The sequence below is a fragment of the Pan troglodytes genome, chromosome 20, assembly GCF_028858775.2.
Source record: "Pan troglodytes isolate AG18354 chromosome 20, NHGRI_mPanTro3-v2.0_pri, whole genome shotgun sequence".
NCBI lineage: Eukaryota > Metazoa > Chordata > Mammalia > Primates > Hominidae > Pan > Pan troglodytes.
In genome coordinates this window covers 6,740,608-6,760,212 of record NC_072418.2, presented here as the reverse complement: position 1 = coordinate 6,760,212, position 19,605 = coordinate 6,740,608, and the positions used below count along the sequence as shown (strand labels likewise).

The 19,605-nt window shown below is 50.1% G+C and overlaps 2 protein-coding genes across 6 annotated transcripts in view; one reads left to right on the top strand and one right to left on the bottom strand.

The window, feature by feature from the left end:
* CHAF1A (chromatin assembly factor 1 subunit A) overlaps nt 1-10,042 on the bottom strand; it is a 36,618-nt gene extending 26,576 nt beyond the window's left edge. For 4 of the 5 annotated variants that reach the window (XR_010153668.1, XM_063801021.1, XM_512286.7 and 1 more), the window contains exons 1-3: nt 9,824-10,042; nt 6,682-6,732; nt 2,875-3,731 (exon numbers count right to left, since the gene is read on the bottom strand). Coding sequence is in view for 4 of the 5 variants with exons in the window: in XM_063801021.1 (XP_063657091.1) it covers nt 2,875-3,731; nt 6,682-6,732; nt 9,824-9,905 (990 nt within the window). In the remaining variant the exon portion in view is untranslated. The remainder of the gene's footprint in view (nt 1-2,874; nt 3,732-6,681; nt 6,733-9,823) is intronic. The other variant, XM_009434403.4, reaches the window with a different exon arrangement.
* A 2,029-nt stretch (nt 10,043-12,071) lies between these two features.
* SH3GL1 (SH3 domain containing GRB2 like 1, endophilin A2) overlaps nt 12,072-19,605 on the top strand; it is a 39,893-nt gene continuing 32,359 nt past the window's right edge. Inside the window, exon 1 of the mRNA XM_016934714.3 lies at nt 12,072-12,296. Within this exon, the coding sequence (XP_016790203.1) occupies nt 12,252-12,296 (45 nt within the window). The 5' untranslated portion in view covers nt 12,072-12,251. The remainder of the gene's footprint in view (nt 12,297-19,605) is intronic.

Sequence of the window (19,605 nt, the reverse complement as noted above, 5' to 3'; positions counted from 1 at the left end):
TTGTTACCCAGGCTGGAGTGCAATGGCACAATCTCAGGTCACCGCAACCTCTGCCTCCTGGGTTCAAGCGATTCTCCCGCCTCAGCCTCCGGCGTAGCTGGGATTACAGGCAAGCGTCACCACACCCAGCTAATTTTTTGTATTTTTAGTAGAGACGGGGTTTCTCCATAATGGTCAGCCTGGTCTTGAACTCTCGACCTTAGGTGATCCACCCACCTCGGCGTCCCAAAGTGCTGGGATTGCAGGTGTGAGCCACCGCGCCCAGCCATGTGTCCTGTTCTTGCTAAATGGCTCACATCACAGGATGAAATTTTGCAAAGCGGCAGCAGCCTGCAAGAAATTCAAGTGATCGAATGTACACTACAGGATGACCAATGGGGAGAGACTTCAACTCTGATTTTGGGAGATTGAGTGGTGGCTTAGGTAGAAGCTGAAATGTGTACATGCCAGTCTGGCACATTTAGTAACTTAGAAGAGGGTACTAGGCTTAGTACCTGAGTGATAAAATAATCTGTACAACAAACCCCCACGACAAGAGTTTACCTACATAACAAACCAGCACATACAAAACAAAGTAGAAGACTTGGGCGGTGGCTCATGCCTGTAATCCCAGCACTTTGGGAGGCCAAGGCAAGCGGATCACCTGAGGTCAGAAGTTTGAGGCCAGCCTGGCCAATATGGTGAAACCCGTCTCTACTGAAAATATACAAAAATTAGCCAGGCGTGGTGGTGGGCACCTGTAATCCCAGCTACTCAGAGGCTGAGGCAGGAAAATCGCTTGAACCTAGAAGGTGGAGGCTGCAGTAGGCTGAGACCATGCCACTGCCCTCCAGCCTGGGCGACAGGGTGAGACCATGTCTCAAAAAAAAAAAAAAAAAAAAAAAAAAAAAAGATTTGCACCATTTTTACAACATTTCATAAACCTAAAGAGGAAGCCATTTTTTCCTTTTGCATCTTCTCAGGTGAAAGACAAGAAATGAAGTCATTTAGAAAAATAAATGCTCTTGGCCAAGCACGATGGCTCACGCCTGTAATCCCAGAAACTTGGGAGGCCAAGACGGGTGGATTACCTGAGGTCAGGAGTTTGAAACCAGTCTGGCCATCATGGCAAAATCCCGTCTCTACTAAAAATACAAAAATTAGCTGGGCGTGGTGGCGGGTGCCTCTAATCCCAGCTACTTGAGAGGGTGAGGCAGGAGAATTGCTTGAACCCAGGAGGCGGAGGTTGCAGTGAGCTGAGATGGCACCATTGTACTCCAGCCTGGGTGACAGAGCAAGACTCTGTCTCAAAAATAAATAAATAAATGGTTCCTTAGAGCTCAAAATCCCGAAAGCGAACAAGGTTGGTGGTTTATGGTCCAGGTGGTCTACTGTACCTGCTTACAGGTACAGATTAAATGACCCATCTCAGGATCTACTACTCTCATATAAAGACCCAACATGAACAAACAAAAGTGCTACAAAACCAAAAACATAAAAAGGCACTGTCTCTTCTGGTTCTACATACTTAAGATAAAAAGTAAAAAATTATAAAATCAAAAGACACCACTAAACACCATGGGACTCGTGACTGATTTTATCAGTTTGGTCCCTAAGACCTTAAGGACACCATTGTGCTAATAAAAAATCAATAACAGAGACAGACCATGCAAAAGTCCCCCTTATGGGGTCCTTAAAAATGGTTCCAGATGGGGTCTCGCTCTGTCACCCAGGCTGGAGCGCGGCGGTGTGATCATAGCTCGCTGCAGCCTCCAACTCCTCAGCTCAAGTGATCCTCCTGCCTCAGTTTCCCAGGTGGCTGGGACTACGGGCATGTGCCACCATGCCTGGATAACTTTTAAAAATTTTTTTGCAGGGCCGGGTGCAGTGGCTTATGCCTATAATTCTAGCACTTTGGGAGGCCAAGACGGGCAGATCACTTGAGGTCAGAAATTCAAGACCAGCCTGGCCAAGATAGTGAAACCCTGTCTCTACTAAAAATATAAAAATTAGCCAGGTGTGGTGGTGCGCACCTGTAATCCCAGCTATCAGGGATGCTGAGGCAGGAGAATCGCTTGAACCTGGGAGGTGGAGGTTGCAGTGAGCCGAGATCACGCCACTGAACTCCAGCCTGGGTGATAGAGTGACTCTGTCAAAAAATAAAAATAAAAATAATTTTTTTTCATAGAGATGGTGTCTGTGTTGCCCAGGTTGGTTTTGAAGTGATCTTCAAGCGATCCTCCCACCTCGGCCTCTCAAAGTGCTGGGATGACAGGCATGAGCCACTGTGCCTGGCCCCAGGTAAGGTTTTTAAGATGGCTGGCTGTGCTGACCCTACAGAATTCCCCAAGTCATGCTTCCTGCCGTCTCACTGCCACTTCAGTGCTCAGTGCCTTTGCAGCCCCGTCCCTACATTTCTATGCTTAGACAGGAAGGGCACAGAGAAAGCTGGACCTGGAATCTGAAGTGAGGGGTTACAGCACCAGCTCAGATCCTAATTCCCTGAAACGGCTAAGCTATCACTGATTAGATGTGAACAACGAAGGCAAAACAGCAGGGTGTTATTCACACAGTACACCAGGTACACTGTTGATGAATTAAGTCCCAGGGCCATCACAACGAATGCAGAACTGAACACTGTGAGTTTTGATACCAGGAAGAACTCCATGTCGAGTCCCAGGACCCAGCCCGTGGCCCCGCTCACTCTGCCACAAACCACCTGGGTGACCCAGTGGAGACTCATAGCGCTCTGAGATGAACTCCATGTCGAGTCCCAGGACCCAGCCCGTGGCCCCGCTCACTCTGCCACAAACCACCTGGGTGACCCAGTGGAGACTCATAGCGCTCTGAGATCCGTGAGCACTGATGTGCAGGGACTCCATGGGAGATACTCACTCTGCGGAGGGGCGTGGAGGTGGGGAAGGGACTGGTACTGCTGTGCTGCTTTGGGGGAGCAGGTGGCCCCTCGGGCGAGCTGGTGGAAGAGGGAGAGCTCAGGGACGAATGGCTGAGTACAGAGTCTTCTTCGGGGCAAGATTCCAGCACCTCACTCTCAGGAGTCATGTTCTTGCCTTGGGGTGTGGCTGAAAGGGACTTGATTTGCGGTGGTCTCACAGCCAAGATGTCCTGCAAGACCACCATAGGCACCTTCCCTTTGAACAGGATGCCCCCAGCTTCACTCCAACTGTCCTGCTCCTTTCTGGGGCACATTCTCGGGCCACTCGTCAGCTCCGGGCAGCTCCGTGGCGAACATTCCTGGGAGTCGCCTCTCCTCCCTGCACCTCCACAGCCAACACCCTCCTCCTCTGTTTTGCAAGGAATGTCTGAAAGGGTCTCTCCAGGAAATGCCAACTTGTCGTTCTGAATGGCCTTCAACAACCCCTGCTGATCCCCAGTGTCTTCTCGCTGGCCATTTACTGCCTCCCTGGAGGGAGAGGCTTCAGAATTTAGTTTATTGTGGTCCACAAGACTGTCTGGCTGCTCATTCGAGTCCTCTGTCAAATCAATGATGACTGTGCTCTGGCCAATACTGGTTTCGATTCTATTTCTTAAAAAGTTATCTAAGGGACCCTTCCCGTTGACAAGTTTCCGTCTAAAGTCTATGTCAGAACCCCCATGACAGTTGTTTTCCAAGGTGTCCAAAGAGGCCTCTAAATCAGGGCTTTTACTTTGCACAGAAGTACCCTGATCGTCTGACATGTCATCGGCTTTCCCCTTTGGGACAAGATTCAGGCGCTTAAACGGCAGACGGGCTGAAACAAAGACAAAGCCATCTCTAGTGAACGTTTAAAGTTACAACCACTCATGAGCTGGAAAATTACTGACTTGTTGGGACATGGGGGTGGGGGATAATTTTAAAGTTTAAAAAGGGACTATCTGGGCCGGGTGTGGTGGCTCACGCCTGTAATCCCAGCACTTTGGGGAGGCCGAGGCAAGCAGATCACAAGGTCAGGAGTTTGAGACCAGCCAGACCAAAATGGTGAAACCCCGTCTTTTCTAAAACTACAAAAATTAGCCAGGCCATGGTGGCACACGCCTGTAATACCAGTTACTGAGGAGGCTGAGGCAGGAGAATCGCCTGAACCCGGGAGGCAGAGGTTGAAGTGAGCCGAGATCCCAACACTGCACTGTAGCCTGGGCGACAGAGACAGACTCCCTCTCAAAAAAAAAAAAAAAAAAAGGCCAGGTGCGGGAGGCCAAGGCAGGCGGATCACAAGGTCAGGAGATCGAGACCATCCTGGCTAACACGGTGAAACCCCGTCTCTACTAAAAGTACAAAAAATTAGCCGGGTGAGGTGGCGGGTGCCTGCATTCCCAGCTACTCGGGAGACTGAGGCAGGAGAATGGTGTGAACCCGGGGGATGGAGCCTGCAGTGAGCTGAGATCGCACCACTGCACTCCAGCCTGGGCGACCTGAGCGAAACTCTCAAAAGAAAAAAAAAAAAAAAAAAAAGACGGGGCAGGGGCTATCTGAAGCCAGGTACACTGACTTACATCTATAATCCCAGCACTTCGGGAGGCTGAGGCAGGAGGATCGCTTGAGCCCAGGAGGTAGAGGCTGCAGTGAGCTGTGGTGGTGCAACTACCCCGCAGCCTGGGCAAAAGAGACCTTGTCTCAAAAAAAAGAGGGGGTGGGGGGTGCTATATTTTCATTCTATCCTTTTCTAACATCCTAATTTTACTTATTTTTTTTTTCTTTTGGAGACAGTTTTGCTCGTCACCCATGTTGGAGTGCAATGGCGCCATCTCAGCTCACTGCAACCTCCACCTCCTGGGTTCAAGTTATTCTCCTGCCTCAGCTTCTCAAGTAGCTGGGATTACAGGCATGCACTACTACATCCAGCTAATTTTTGTATTTTTAGTAGAGACAGGGTTTCGCCATGTTGGCCAGGCTGGTCTCAAACTCCTGACCTCAGGTGATATGCCCGCCTCCACCTCCCAAGGTGCTGGGATTACAGATGTGAGTCACCATGCCCCGCTTCAACATCCTAACTTAAAAAACAAAATCCTGACAAGCCTTTTAGCAGAGCCATCGCCAGAATTTCAAGAGACATTTGTTTATTTCAGATGCAGTTCATATTCCAAATTTATTTATAATGGGTGAAAATCTCATTTGATAATAACTGCATCTGGTTCTCAAGTAGAAAATACAGACACATTTGTGGACAGGGTTTTTTTTTTTTTTTTTTTTTTTTCTCCTGGCCTCAGCACCCTAGGCTCTGTTAGGCTTTTCTCATCAATCAAACTGTTCTCCCAGAGTCTGCCAGGCTTCGGGCTGGTTAGGAGGAACACAGAAACACTTTGGAGAGTGAATTTCCCAAAGAACCTATGTTCACTTACTTCAATGCCATTGCATCTTTTATTAACTATTTCATCATGTAATAGACCAAATAAAAACCTGTTTTGTTTTTTTTTTGGGGGGGGTGGGGGGAGTTGTTTGTTTTGAGACAGAGTCTTGCTCTGTCACCAGGCTGGAGTGCAGTGGCGCACCCTTGGCTCACTGCAACCTCTTCCTCCCGGGTTCAAACAATTCTCTTGCCTCGGCCTCCTGAGTAGCTGGGACTACAGGTGCCCCCCACCATGCCCAGCTATTTTGTATTTTAGTAGAGACGGGGTTTCACCATGTTGGCCAGGCTGGTCTCAAACTCCTGAGCTCAGACAATCCGCCCACCTTAGCTTCCCAAAGTGCTAGGATTACAGGTGTGAGCCTAGCATCTGGCGTCCCCCTTTTTTTCAAGAGACAGAGCCTTCCTCTGTCATCCAGGCTGAAGAGCAGTGGTGTCATTATAATTCACTGCAGCCTTGAACTCCTGGACTCAAGCACTCCTCCCACCCCAGCCTCTCAAATAGCTGGTTTTACAGGTATGCAACACTGCACCCATCCCAAGTTTGAAAAACCCAAAACTGTAGTTTCTAAAAATACAATCTGGGCCGGGTGTGGTGGCTCACACCTGTAATCCCAGCACTTTGAAAGGCCGAGGCAGGGGTGTCACAAGGTCAGGAGATCGAGACCATCCCGGCCAACATGGTAAAACCCCGTCTCTACTAAAAATACAAAAATTAGCCAGGCATGATGGTGGGCGCCTGTAATCCCAGCTACTTGGGAGGCTGAAGGAGGAGAATTGCTTGAACCCAGGAGGTGGAGGTTGCAGCGAGCAGAGATCGCACCACTGCACTCCAGCCTGGGCAACAGAGTGAGACTCCGTCTCAAAAAAAAAAAAAAAAAAAAAATTACAATCCCACCGCTCATCTGGCCCAAGGGTGAACGCGCTCCCCGTTTTACGCAGAAGGATTTGGGAGCATTTATCTTCCAGGGCAACAGTGGTTCTCTGCGGGGGCAGTTCTACCTCCCAGGGGACATCAGCCATGTATAGAGATATTTTTGGTTGTTACGACTTGGAGGATGCACTTACTGGCATCCAGTGGGAAGAGGCCAGGGATGCTGCTAAGCTCCCTACAACATACAGGAGAGCTCCCAGCTGCAAGTTACAAAACGCCAATTGTGCATAAGTGGAGGCCTCGGGGTTTACTTGTGGGAACCCCACGAGACATTACTGTGTGAAAAGCATTTTCCCAGCTTCCTGGTCTGAAGAAGGACTGTTTCTCTCCCCTCTAGCTCCAGGCTTCCACTGAGGTCTCCAACAAGAGACAAGGAAGACTATAAACTACGAACAACTCTTTAACCCATTTCCAAATAATTACCTTGTATTAACTTCTTAACTGGAAAAGCTGGTCTATCTTTGCAATCCATGGCTGCAAATAAAAGTGTCAAAGGGTAAACTGTTAAATTCTGCAAATAATCAAGTTAGCAAATACATATGTAGAGCCAATTATGTACAAGGTGGAGGCAATTCTGACTCCTCTGTCCTCGGGGGCCATTTGGCACAGTCTAGAGATGTTTTTGGTTGTCATGATGCAGGGAGGGCTCGAAGGGATGCTATTCACATCCAGTGGGTAGAGGCCAGGGATTCTGCTACATGTCCCACAAGGCAATGCACAGCACACCACAATGAAGAATTATATGGGCCAAAAAAAAAAAATTTTTTTTTTTTTTTTTTTGAGACAGAGTCTCACTCTGTCGCCCAGGCTGGAGTGCAATGGCACAGTCTCAGCTCACTGCAACCTCCGCCTCCTGGGTTCAAGCGATTCTCCTGCCTCACTCTCTCAAGTAGCTGGGACTACAGGCGCATGCCACCACTCTCGGCTAATTTTTGTATTTTTAGCAGAGACGGGGTTTCACCATGTTAGCCAGAATGGTCTCGAACTCCTGACCTCGTGATCCACCCGCCTCAGCCTCCCAAAGTGCTGGCCACGGTGCTTGGCCTCAAAATGTTAATAGGTTGAGAAATCCTACCCTAGACACTGTCATGTCTTGTTTTATTTTCTTTGTGGCATTTAATCTGAAACTTTCGTGTTTATTACGTCTCTCTGGAAACAAAATGCCAACTCTATGACAGCAGAAAGACTTGTTCCATGCTGCACCTATGGTACCTGGTTAGGGTCTGGAATAAATCAGAAAGCCAACTAAGAGAGTAACCGGAACTGTTTCATGAAATGAAAGTGGAATGAGTAAAAGTAGGGAGGAGAGAAAACATCAGATTACCTATTTCATTCCCATGATCCCCAAATATCTTCCTCCAACCCAAGCCCCCATACCACCACCAAATCTGTAAAATCAGAAAAGGGATCCTTTTCTTTTTAAAGAGAATTCATGAAGGTACCACAATTTAAAGCACTTTGAGCTTGCCAGGCAGGAGCTGAAGTGCTGTCAAGAGAAGATAAGACAAAATATTTTCCTGCAAAAAAAATCTCAAGAAACCATCTAATAATATCAAAGCAGATGCAGCAGTGATCAAAAATAGAAGCGAGTCTTTAGATAAATACCTTAAACAGAGTAAGTTTAGGAAGCTCACACTTACCAGGAGATCTGGCTTGGAAAAACCTAGTTTAGTTATTTTGGTTAATCTACGTATGTTTTGTAAGCATTACATAAAAGTGAGTACTTTTTAAAAGCAGACTGGGGCTTCCTAAAAAACTCCATCGTCCATACATGAAACCACCCCTCACCCACCGCCCCAAGCTTAGTGAATAAGAAAAGGTACTGAGAAAATTCATGTTTCCTTTCTAGCCACTTCAAAGAAATAAAGACAGTATCATTCTCAAGTGTCCACTTACCAAAAGCCATGGATTTCTACCCCCTAACTGAAGGATATGATTTTTAGTCACTTTATTTTTGAGACAATCACAAAAATCTATTTGTGTGGCTTTGAGTCACTAGCTTTGGTGCAAGTGGAACAGAAACAACCTCATTAAAAACAGGACCCCCCCCCTCATTAAAAAATCTTGTATATAAAACGGGACACTCCCAATCCAGAGATCCAAAGATACACACGATTAACACATATATGTGTATAAAGTTACTAACTGCTCTTTATTCTGCGATTACATCCTTTCTAATTTTATTTGGCACTAAAATATACTTTCCTTTCATGATAGTATGGTCCTAGCGAGTAGCGATTTTTTTTTTTAAGTTAAATATCCTGGCCAGGCATGGTGGCTCATGCCTGTAATCCCAGCATTTTGGGAGGCCAATGCAGGTGGATTACCTGAGGTCAGGAGTTCGAGACCAGCCTGCCCAACATGGTGAAACCCCGTCTCTACTAAAAAATACAAAAATTAGCCAGGCATGGTGGTGCAGGCCTGTAATCTCAGCTACTTGGGAGGCTGAGGCAGAAGAATCGCTTGAACCAGAGAGGCAGAGGTTGGGCAACAGAGCAAGACTCAGTCTCAAAATAAATAAATAAAGTTAAACATCCTGACTTAAAACATCACAGCTCCACGACAGTACCAACTTTATATTAATTTTATGTCTCCGTGAAATCCCACAGGCTAGAAGGAACTACAGCCATGATTTTCAGCCAAGGGGGAATCTGCCCCATAGGGGACACAGGGCAATGGTATTTCTGGTTGTTACTAAGGCATGGTGAGAGGGGCTGCTACTGGCCTGCAAAAGGCGGAGGCCAGGGATGATGCTTAACACCCTGCAGTGCCGTGCCCAGGACGGCAACAAATATCAACACTGCTGAGGCTGAGAAACTGGACTGGCGTCCATTCTAGCCCTTCATTCGTTCACGTTATTTACTGAGCACCTACTATGTGCCAAAGCGTAATGCCAAGTGCTGCCAAAGCGTTATGTAATGCAGAGTCCAGCAAGGGAGAGGGACAGTCTGGTCTTCCTCGGTTCACCCTCCCACGTTTCAGGAGGCCTGTGGTGGGCTCCAAAGACCCCATTCCAAGGCACACGGAGGAGGAAGTCACGGTGCATATCAGGAAGGAGCAAGAACTCGGGAGTCCCACTCTCCTGGCCATCTCTACCATCTGGGCCTCTTCTTACCCGGGCTTACCCCGACCCTCAGCGGCATCGGTACTGGTCCCCGAGCCCGTGCGACCTTGGGCCTCAGTTTCCCCACCCGCTGCAAGGTCCAACATGGTCAAGGGACACAAACGCATCCAGTAACCTGCAGGGCAAGCCCTTTCGCTTCCCTGGGCCTCAGTTTCCCCTCTCGGCCCCTCCGACCCACCGCCCCAGAAAGTCCTGGAGGGACGAACTGACGCAAAAGCGCCGGAAACAAACAATATGGTCGCGGCTACAACAATAACGTTAAGAAGGGTGCCCTTGGGGACACCAGGCCCTCGCTGGGGATGAGAAGGCCCCAGGGGGTGAACACTTGGCCCGCAGGACCAGGCTTGGCGCCCGGAGGCCCGTCCGCCTCCCATCGCCGCCTCGGCCCGTCCAGGCCGCGCGCCGCGCCCCCCCTTCCCCTCGGCGCGGGCCCGAACCGACCTGTGGTGGCTCCCCTGGCGCCGGGCGCCCCGCACTCCAGCTCCTCCAGCATCGCCCCGGCGGCAGCTCGACCTCCTCTCATGCGGCGGAGGCGCGGGCTCCCCTCAGGCGGCCGCTGCTCTTCGCCCTCCCGCCCGCGCCGCTGCTGCCGCCGCGGCCGCCGCGCTCGTATTTGGCGGGAACCGCGGCGACCCCCGCAGTCCGCGCGCCAATTGGGCGAGCCCGGGTCACGTGACGGCCCGCCTCGGGAATTGAGGGGCGCCGGGGGCATCCTCGCGAGATCCGTGACTTCCATTCCTCCCAGCGCTCGCCCATTGACATATCCGCGAGGGATGGGGCTTCCCCTCGGAGGCCTGTCATTGGCTGGGAGGAGCTGCCCTGCGATTGGAGGAAGGAGGTGTCAAGCTCATTGCTCTGCGCTGCGACTGGCTGATCGCGTGGGATAGTCCCTAAGAGGAGGGAGGCCCAGGCTCTTACGTCACCAGAACATTTTTACGCAGGGCGCAGATGACAACTTGAAAGTGGGATTTAGATGAGGAACCTGGAGTTTTGAGTTTATCCTAATGGGACATCGGCTAAATATAGCAACAGCAATTAAAATTATAAATTGCTTTCTACAAGAACAATAAAACGAAGTCTGGGGAGCGCTTCGGAAGTATTTGACATTCAGTAAATAACATGTAGAATGAGTGAACGAAATGGACGAAATGGATCGTTTCTGGTTTAATCCTCAGGAAATTGGCACATGCTGTTTTCTCTGCCTAGAACAATCTTTTCGCAGCTCTTTTCCTGGCTAATTTATACTTTTCAGATCTTAGATCGTCACCCCAGGAAGCCTTTTCTTCCCCAACCCTGACAATATCAAGTGCCTACAACACTGTTCTTTTTCTTAAAGCAATTACAGCTGTGTCTATTTATTAGTTTGTTATTTGACTAATGAATTAATTTCTGCCTTTTGTCATTAGTTCTGGCGAGGGTAGGACTCATTCCTCACTGGAACCCCAGGACCTGTTAGTAACTGATCATATTTACCAGGTCAATAAATGTTTGAGTGAATGTATAAATATTTGATTGAACTGTGTAGATCAAGCAGATTAAAAGCCTCACACAAAACAGAGAACTTCAGTGTCAGCCTGTGAGTGTAGAAACAGGTTTTCTTTCTTTCTTTCTTTCTTTCTTTCTTTCTTTCTTTCTTTCTTTCTTTCTTTCTTTCTTTCTTTTTTTCTTGAGACGGAGTCCCTAGTAGCTGGGACTACAGGCGCCCGCCACCACGTCCGGCTAATTTTTTCTATTTTTTAGTAGAGACGGGGTTTCACTGTGTTAGCCAGGATGGTCTCAATCTCCTGACCTCGTGATCCGCCCACCTAGGCCTCCCAAAGTGCTGGGATTACAGGCGTGAGCCACCGCCCCTGGCCCTGAATTGCATTCTAGAAGCATCTTTCTGGCTGCCATGCCAAGGAAGAATTGGAGGGGAGGACTGGTGGAAAGTATGGTCAAGGCATGAAGACAGACCTAGATGTCTAGATGTGTCACGTGGGCAACTGAATGGATGAACACAGGACAGAGAGAGAGAGGAAGAGAGGTGGCCGGGCACGGTGGCTCATACCTGTGAGACCAGTACTTTGGGAGGCTGGATTTGGGGGGGGGGGGTTGGATCACCTGAGGTCAGGAGTTCGAGACCAGCCTGGCCAACATGGCGAAACACTGTCTCTACTAAAAATACAAAAATTAGCCTAGCATGGTGGCGCGCGCCTGTAATCTCAGCTACTTGGGAGGCTGAGGCAGGAGAATCGCTTGAACCCGGGAGGCGGAGGTTGCAGTGAGCCGAGATCACGCCACTGCACTCCAGCCTGGGAGGCAAAGCAAGACTCCGTCTCAAAAAAATAAATAAATAAATAAATAAAAATGGGAGGGAGCTGAACACTTAGACGAACTGGATTTAGCTAAGATGAGTAAACAGGAATCTGAAGAATCGTAAGCAGGGGCCCCTTCTACTTCCCAACCTCCCTGGCCAGGTTTAAACTAAGCGCGTTTTCCAAGACGTTAGGGTCACCTCCACGACTCCAGGGGGCGCTGCAACTGCTACGGCCCCTCTAGGCTCGCCCCGCTCAACTCACTGACAGAGGCGGCCTCTCCCGCGGTAGACAATGTGCACGTGCGCTCTCCAGCCGGCAGAGGGCGCGCGTGCGCAGACGGGGCCGGGGGGGCGCGCGCGGGGGGCCGGCACCGGAAGCGTGCGGTTGCCATGTAATATCCTGGCCGCGCGGGCGCGCGAGCGGCTGAGGCGGCGCCGGGGCGGGCGCGGAGCTGGCAAGCGGGTGGCGGAGGCGGCGCCGACGGGGACTGCTGAGGCGCGCAGAGGGTCGGCGGCGCCCGGGAGCCTGTCGCTGGCGCGGTCCGGGCGGGAGGCTCGGCGGCGGGCGGCAGCATGTCGGTGGCGGGGCTGAAGAAGCAGTTCTACAAGGCGAGCCAGGTGAGCGCAGGCCCAGGCGGGAGCCGAGTACCGGGCCCCGGGCTGCCCGGATGAGGGAGCCAGGCCCGACCTGGCCCGGGAGGGGGCCGGGGGGACCGAGGTGGGGATGTTGGCGCGTGTCCCCTGCCAGGTGGGAAGACCAAGGGACGGACGGGGGCGACGAGGTGGCCCAGGCCCTGCCCGCCATGCGGGCTCCAGAAGCGGGGACAGAGCCCCTGGGAGGAGGGGAGAGGCACCCTGGGCTGCCCAGGGACGCGGACCTCTCCCCTCCTTCTCTCCGCTGCAAAGGCGGGGTGCGGGGAGAGAAGGGGAAGAGAGGAGTCCCGAGGCTGTCGACACAGGACTCTTGCCAGATAACCCAGAGCCAGGGAAAAGTTGCGTCTAGAGCAGTTACGTTCAAAATCCTCTGGATGGGCAAGGTACAAAGTTGAAAAGGTAGAGGAAGAAGTCAGTTTCCCCTCTCTGCTCCTCGGGCAGCCAGCCCTTCTCCCCAGAGACAAGCGACTGTCATCGACTCCGTATGTCCCTTTCCTAAGATACGTGTGTGCCTTTCCTTTAAAAACACGTACACTGTGATAGCATATGCCACAGAATCCTGTGTGCTGTGTTTTTCATTGCTTGGAGATCACACTGGAGCGGGATTTCTCCCCCTCCGTCGGCACTGTTGACATCTGGGGCTGGATTGTTCTCCGTGGTGGGGCCGTCCTGGGCACTGCGGGGTGCTGAGCAGCGCCCCTGGCCTCCACCCACTCCGGGCCAGGAGCACCCCCAAGTCGTGACAACCAAAAATATCTTGAGACAGCACCGTGTGTCCCCTTAGAATCAGTCCTCCTGCCCTCCCTTCGTTCCTTCCTTCCTTCTTTGTTTCCTTCCTTCCTCCCTCCCTCCTTGCCTCTCTCCCTCCCTTCCTTCTCTTCTTTCCTTCCTCCCTTCCTTTCCTGTCCCCCAGGACTACTGCACTAGAGCATACTCCACACTTCTTGGAATTTTTTTTTTTTTTTTTGAGACGGAGTCATGCTCTGTCGCCCCAGCTGGAGGGCAGTGGTGCAATCTCGGCTCACTGCAAGCTCCGCCTCCTGTGTTCAAGCAATTCTCCTGCCTCAGCCTCCCCAGTAGCTGGGACTACAGGCATGCGCCACCACGCCCGGCTACTTTTTGTAATTTTAGCACAGACAGGGTTTCTCCATGTGCCCCAGGGTGGTCTCGAACTCCTGGCCTCAAGTGATCCGCCTGCCTCGGCTTCCCAACATGCTGGGATTACCGACGTGAGCCACCTGCCTGGCCTACTTGGCTCTTTTTAATGGGTGCATTGTATTTCATTCCATGACGTATACCATAATTTATTTAACCAGTTGTCAGTTGATAGATATCTCTATTGTTTACCGGAATTTTCTGTTACCATTACTACAATAAATAGCCAGTGAATATCTTTGCTCACCAGTGGGATTAGTTTTATAGGATGAATTCCCAGAAGTAGAATGCTGCATCCCAGCCTAAGTGCATTTGATGTGGACAGATAAAGGGTTTTTTTTTGGAAACTCCAGGGCCCATTGCTCATGAATCTGGTGAAAGCTGTGGATCCACTCTCCAGAAAACTGGGCACATTTAAAATTTTCACTTTGCAATTTTGAATGCAAGAAGCCTCAAATTTGGCCGGGCGCGGTGGCTCATGCCTGGAATCCCAGCAGTTTGGGAGGCCGAGGCGGGCGGATCACTTGAAGCCAGGAGTTTGAGAGCAGCCTGGGCAACATGGCAAAACCCCATCTCTACTAACAATACAAAAATTTTGTATTTTTGCCTGTAACCCCAGCTACTAAGGAGGGTGAGACAGGAGAATCTCTTGAATCCGGCAGGCAGAGGTTGCAGTGAGCCGAGATTGCACCACTGCACTCCAGCCTGGGTGACAGAGCGAGACTCCGTCTTGAAAAAAAAAAAAAAAAAGACAAGAAGCCTCAGATTGTTGAATCCTATTGGTCCGTGTACTGCAGGGTGAGGTTGTGTGGAATTTGTGTAGATAGAGTCCACCCAGGAATGAGCAATGATCTTAGCAAATGCTTGGGCCAAGGTGGCAAACAGGGTTCTCTGCCCACAGTTCGGAGATGCCCAGTGGCAGCAAAGAGAAACGAGTCCCCAGTAACACCCAGCAGGTACCTTTGCCCCTGGAAAGAAAAAAGTAAGGACCCTGCCAGGTGCTGTGGCTCATGCCTGTAATCCCAGCACTTTGAAGGCTGAGGTAGGGGTTCCCTTGAGTTCAGGAGTTCAAGACCAGCCTGGGCGATATAGGGAGATCCCATCTCTACAAAATATGAAAAAGTTAGCCAGGTGTGGTGATGTGCACCTGCAGTCCCAGCTACTTGGGAGGCTGAGGCAGGAGGACCACTTGAGCCCAGCAGTTCAAGGCTGCAGTGAACTATGATCGCGCCACTGCACTTCAGCCTGGGCAACAAAGTGAGACCCTGTCTCAAAAAATAAATAAAAAAAGTAACAACCCTAGTGGTTGTCTAGGGATATAGATACTTAGGGTCTATCTCTAGACCCCAGATGATGGTTAAACCCTGGAGAAAGATTTAATCCAGATGAATTTTAGAGTTGTCACTGAGAACAGTCCCACCCCCTTGCCCCAGCAGTTTGAAATCAGACGGCCTGGCCCTGGGTTAGACCCTGCCCAGCAGGCGTCAGCCCTTCACCTGCTTGGTTAGAGCACCATAGAGTACTGCTCCCTAGCAGGAAAGATGTCCTCAGAGGTCTTGGAGGAATTCCTGGGCCACTTTGTTCCCTGCTATAGACAGGTCTCTGGAAGCCACCACCCCCACTCCCAGCGATCAGGGCCTGTGCCCATATTGTCCTGAGCTGACACCCTCTTTAGAGGAATGAACCAGGCCTCTTGTGCCGGCCACCAGGACTTTGTCTCTCTCGAGGGAAGCAGGATGACCTGCGTTCAGATCTGTGAATGGCTCCTTGAAGCCTGGAAAGGACAGTGTGGTGTTAGCTGGGCTTAGGATTGCCTATTTCCACATCCCGAGGCCTAGTCCCAAAGCACAATGGCCACAGCCCACCCTCGGGGCTGTCGTCTTGGCCTCCTGGTCAATTCTGTCCTGAGTTGTGCTCTTAGAAGTCACCCTGGCTGCGTTCCATGCTCTTCTGTGATCATTGCCATGGTTCCCTCTGACATCTCAGCTGTTATCTGGACGTATCCGACTATTTGTGTCTCTTTTTTTGTTTTTAGTCTAATAACAACTCTTTCACCCTCTGCTGTGCCTGTTGGAAAGTGACATCTCTCGGGATCTCTCGTTACGTAGTGATACGAACATTTATTGAGTTCTCACCATGTGAGCAGGCAGTATGCTTTATAGCAGTAGGTCTCAGCTGGTCTTGCTTATCCGGTCTAAGGGTAAAAACATTCCCCCTTTTACACAAAAGGATTAGGGGACATTTATCTTCCTGTAAAACAGGGCCAGTTCTGTCCTCCAGGGGACATTGACAATGTCTGGGACCTTTTTGGTTGTCACAGCTTGGTGCGGTGCTGCTGGCTACTAGTAGGTAGAGGATATTGCTGGACATCGTCCGGTGCCCAGGGCAGCATCTCCCCACTGCCCCCAAGAATTACCTGGCCCCAAATGTCAATAGTACCAAAATTTGAGAAACCCTGCTTGAAGATTTGGAAAAAAAATGAGGATAATTATACCAAAACAAAGGAACAAAAAAATCCCCACTGAGCCACTCTTACGATTTTCCTAGTTTGGCCAGGTGTGGTGGCTCACGCCTTTAATCCCAGCAGTTTGGGAGGCACTCCAGCCTGGTGGCTGAGAGCGAGACTTCGTCTCAAAAAAAAAAAAAGTAAAATATAAAATAAAACAAAGATTTTCCTAGTTTGCTAAACACAGCCACATGTGTAGTTTGTTTTTGTTTGTTTGTTTGTTTGTTTTTGAGACGGAGCTTCTCTCTTGTTGCCCAGGCTGGAGTACAATGGCACGATCTCGGCTCACTGCAACCTCCGCCTCCTCTGTTCAAGCAATTCTCCTGCCTCAGCCTCCCGAGTAGCTGGGATTACAGGCACCCACCACCATGCCCCGCTAATTTTTTTGTATTTTTAGTAGAGACGGGGTTTCACCATGTTGGCCAGGCTGGTCTCGAACTCTTGACCTCGGGTGATCTACCTGCCTCAGTCTCCCAAAGTGCTGAGATTACAGGCATGAGCCATGGCACCCCGCCCCACAGGTAGATATTTACATAAAACTCAGCATCCAGACCCTAAGGTCGAGCCCACCCTCAAGTCTTTAGGAAAATTCGAGTGTCTTTCAGTATCTGGGCTTCTTTTTTAGGGGGGAGCTAGATCCACCATAAACATTTTATGTGTATATGTACACCGTTTATCATATACATATTGTGACAACTGTATATATATATATATTTTTTGAGACAGAGTCTTGCTCTGTCACCCAGGCTGGAGTGCAGTGGTGCAGTCTTGGCTCACTGAGACCAACCTTCGCCTCCCGGGTTCAAGCGATTCTCCTGCCTCAGCCTCCTGAGTAGCTGGGATTACAGGTGCGCCACCACGCCCGGCTAATTTTTTTTGTATTTTTAGTAGAGACAGGGTTTCACCATGTTGGTCAGGCTGGTGTTGAACTCCTGACCTCATGATCTGCCCGCCTCAGCCTCCCAAAGTGCTGGGATTACAGGTGTGAGCCACCGTGCCTGGCCTAAACAACTTGTATGTATACATACACTGTTTATCATATATACGTATTGTGGCAACCACATGTATTAATAAGCCTTCAAAAGGTGAGCACCTGTATTTCCTGGTAATTGACAATGTCAGTTTTGTGTGATGTAGTCTCTATGGAATTTCCCGTACATATGATGACAGAAAGAAAGACTGAAACATGGTTCACAGAGAAACACAGAACATACATGGCTCAGAATAACCATGTCTGCTGCTGTGTAGGGAACTCTTTTAGAGGAAACACTTTCACTGCTGGCCTCAAATGCCACTATCCACTTAGGTTCTTCAGTGTGAACCTTTAATTCAAAAATACCTTCCAGCTGATCACGAGGAACCTTTATCGCTTGCACCTGAGGAGGTCAGGTCTGCAGGGAGCCCTGATTGTAGCATTGCACTCCAGCCTGGGAGACAGAACCAGACCCTGTCTCCAAAAAAAACACCATTTACAGTGACTTAGAAAAGGGACAGTTTCCAGTGCTACACACAATGGTTCCATACACAGCTTAAAGGTTTCCAGTTCTTTGCTGGAACTTGATTTAATAGTTGAGAGCCACAGGCATCGGGGCTCCTGAAGGAGGGGCACGCTCCCATCAGCGCTGTCAGCCGGGGACGGCGCAGACCCCTTCCTCACTCCTCTGCTTGGCAATGTCGGAGACAGTTGTTATCGCAACTTTGGGAGAGAATGCTCATGGCATCGAGGGGATAGGGGCCAGGGATGGTTGCCAAGCATCCTACAATGCATAGGACAGCTTCCCCCCGCTGCAAAGGAAGAATTCTCCAGCCCTACGTCAGTAGAGTCGAGCTTAAGAAACCCTGCTTTAAACCAGGCTCTAGACTTCCAAGGGTTCTTACGATGTCCTTTCTAAATTGATCAACAGAGGCTGGGAGGATGCGGGAGAGAGTGCTGGAAAAGATAAACTTACTTTCTAGCAGGCGAGGCTGTGTTGTTGGTTCTGAGTTTCTGATCTCTCATTGGTGATAATGGTAAGAACCGTAGTGGGTTCCAGGCTAGTTCATCTCCCTGCAAAACCTTTTGGGAACTTGTTCAAAATTGGTTTGGGCTTGAGTGGGCAGTTGGTGAGTTTTTACTTCTTGTCATGAACTGGCCATAGACTGGTTGAGGGCCTGAGCTGGGGAAAGTTGAATCATCTGGAAGAAAGCGGTAAAAAGCCGTCCGTCATGGTCCCATCTCCCTGGTTCCCTCCTTTCTGCCTGTGTGACGCCCACTCCCTCAAGAGCCTCCTGGCATCCGTGCGCAGCTAGAATTGGGGGACTAAGGAGGGTGAAAGAATGCCGCTAGTGAGAGCTGCTCTCAGAAGTTCCCTTGGTGTGCTGGGGGTTTGGGTGACATTATTTCCAGGCTTAAGCTGCTAACTGGCTTCCTGATAAATCTTGTGGCCAGGCTGTGTGAGATTGAGAGTGTAACTAGGGATAGAGCTGGCAGCTGCCTGGAATGCTGGCTTTTTTTTTTTTTTGCCTGAAAGGAGGGAGAGGGTTTGAACATTTGAACGGAAAGATTGCTTCAGACTGAGCTAGGAGGGACATTCACAAGCGTCACCTCCCATAGCTTTGAAATCTGCCTGATGCTCCTTAGGCCCTGGGTTTGTGCCTAGGAGAAAAGGAGAGGCCAGGGGGGTTGGGGGAGGACTGTCTGCTGGGGGATCCTGGGCCCCACCTATTTGGGGGCTGTAGGTCAGAGTAAGCAGTGTCTGGGACATGGCTGGTGTTTCAGAATGTCAACGATACTGCTTGTTCTGACCTATTTTTATTTATTTTTAAATTTTAATATTAATTTTTTGTTTGTTTGAGACAGAGTCTAGCTCTGTCGCCCAGGCTGGAGTGCAGTGGCGCGATCTCTGCTCACTGCAACCTCCGCCTCCCGGGTTCAAGCAATTCTTCTGCCTCAGCCTCCTGAGTAGCTGGGATTACAGGCACACACCACCACGCCCAGCTCATTTTTGTATTTTTAGTAGAGATGGGGTTTCACATGTTGGTCAGGCTGGTTTCGAACTCCTGACCTCGTGATCCACCTGCCTTGGCCTCCCACAGTGCTGGGATTACAGGCGTGAGCCACTGTGCCCGGCCTATTTTTATTTATTTTTTAATTTTTTGTAGAGACTGAGTCTCACTATGTTGCCTAGGCTGGAGGCTCCTTAAACCCCACCACTCCAGGTCTGGAACTCCTGGACTCAAGTGATCCTGTCTCCTCATTCTCTCAAAGTGCTGGGATTACAGGCGTGAGCCTCTGTGCTTGGCCCTGACCTTTTTTTAGTTTATTTATGATGGTGTGTTTTTGGGTTTTTTTTGTTTTTTTTTTTTTTGTTTTTTTTTTGAGACGGAGTCTCACAGCATTGCCCAGGCTGGAATGCAGTGGCGCAATCTTACCTCACTGCAACCTCCGCCTCCTGAGTTCAAGCAATTCTCCTGCCTCAGCCTCCCAAGTAGCTGGGATTACAGGCATGTGCCACCACGCCCAGCTGATTTTTGTATCTTTAGTAGAGATGAGGTTTTGCCGTGTTGACCAGGCTGGTCTCGAACTCCTGACCTCAGGTGGTGATCCTCCTGCCTCAGCCTCTCAAAGGGCTG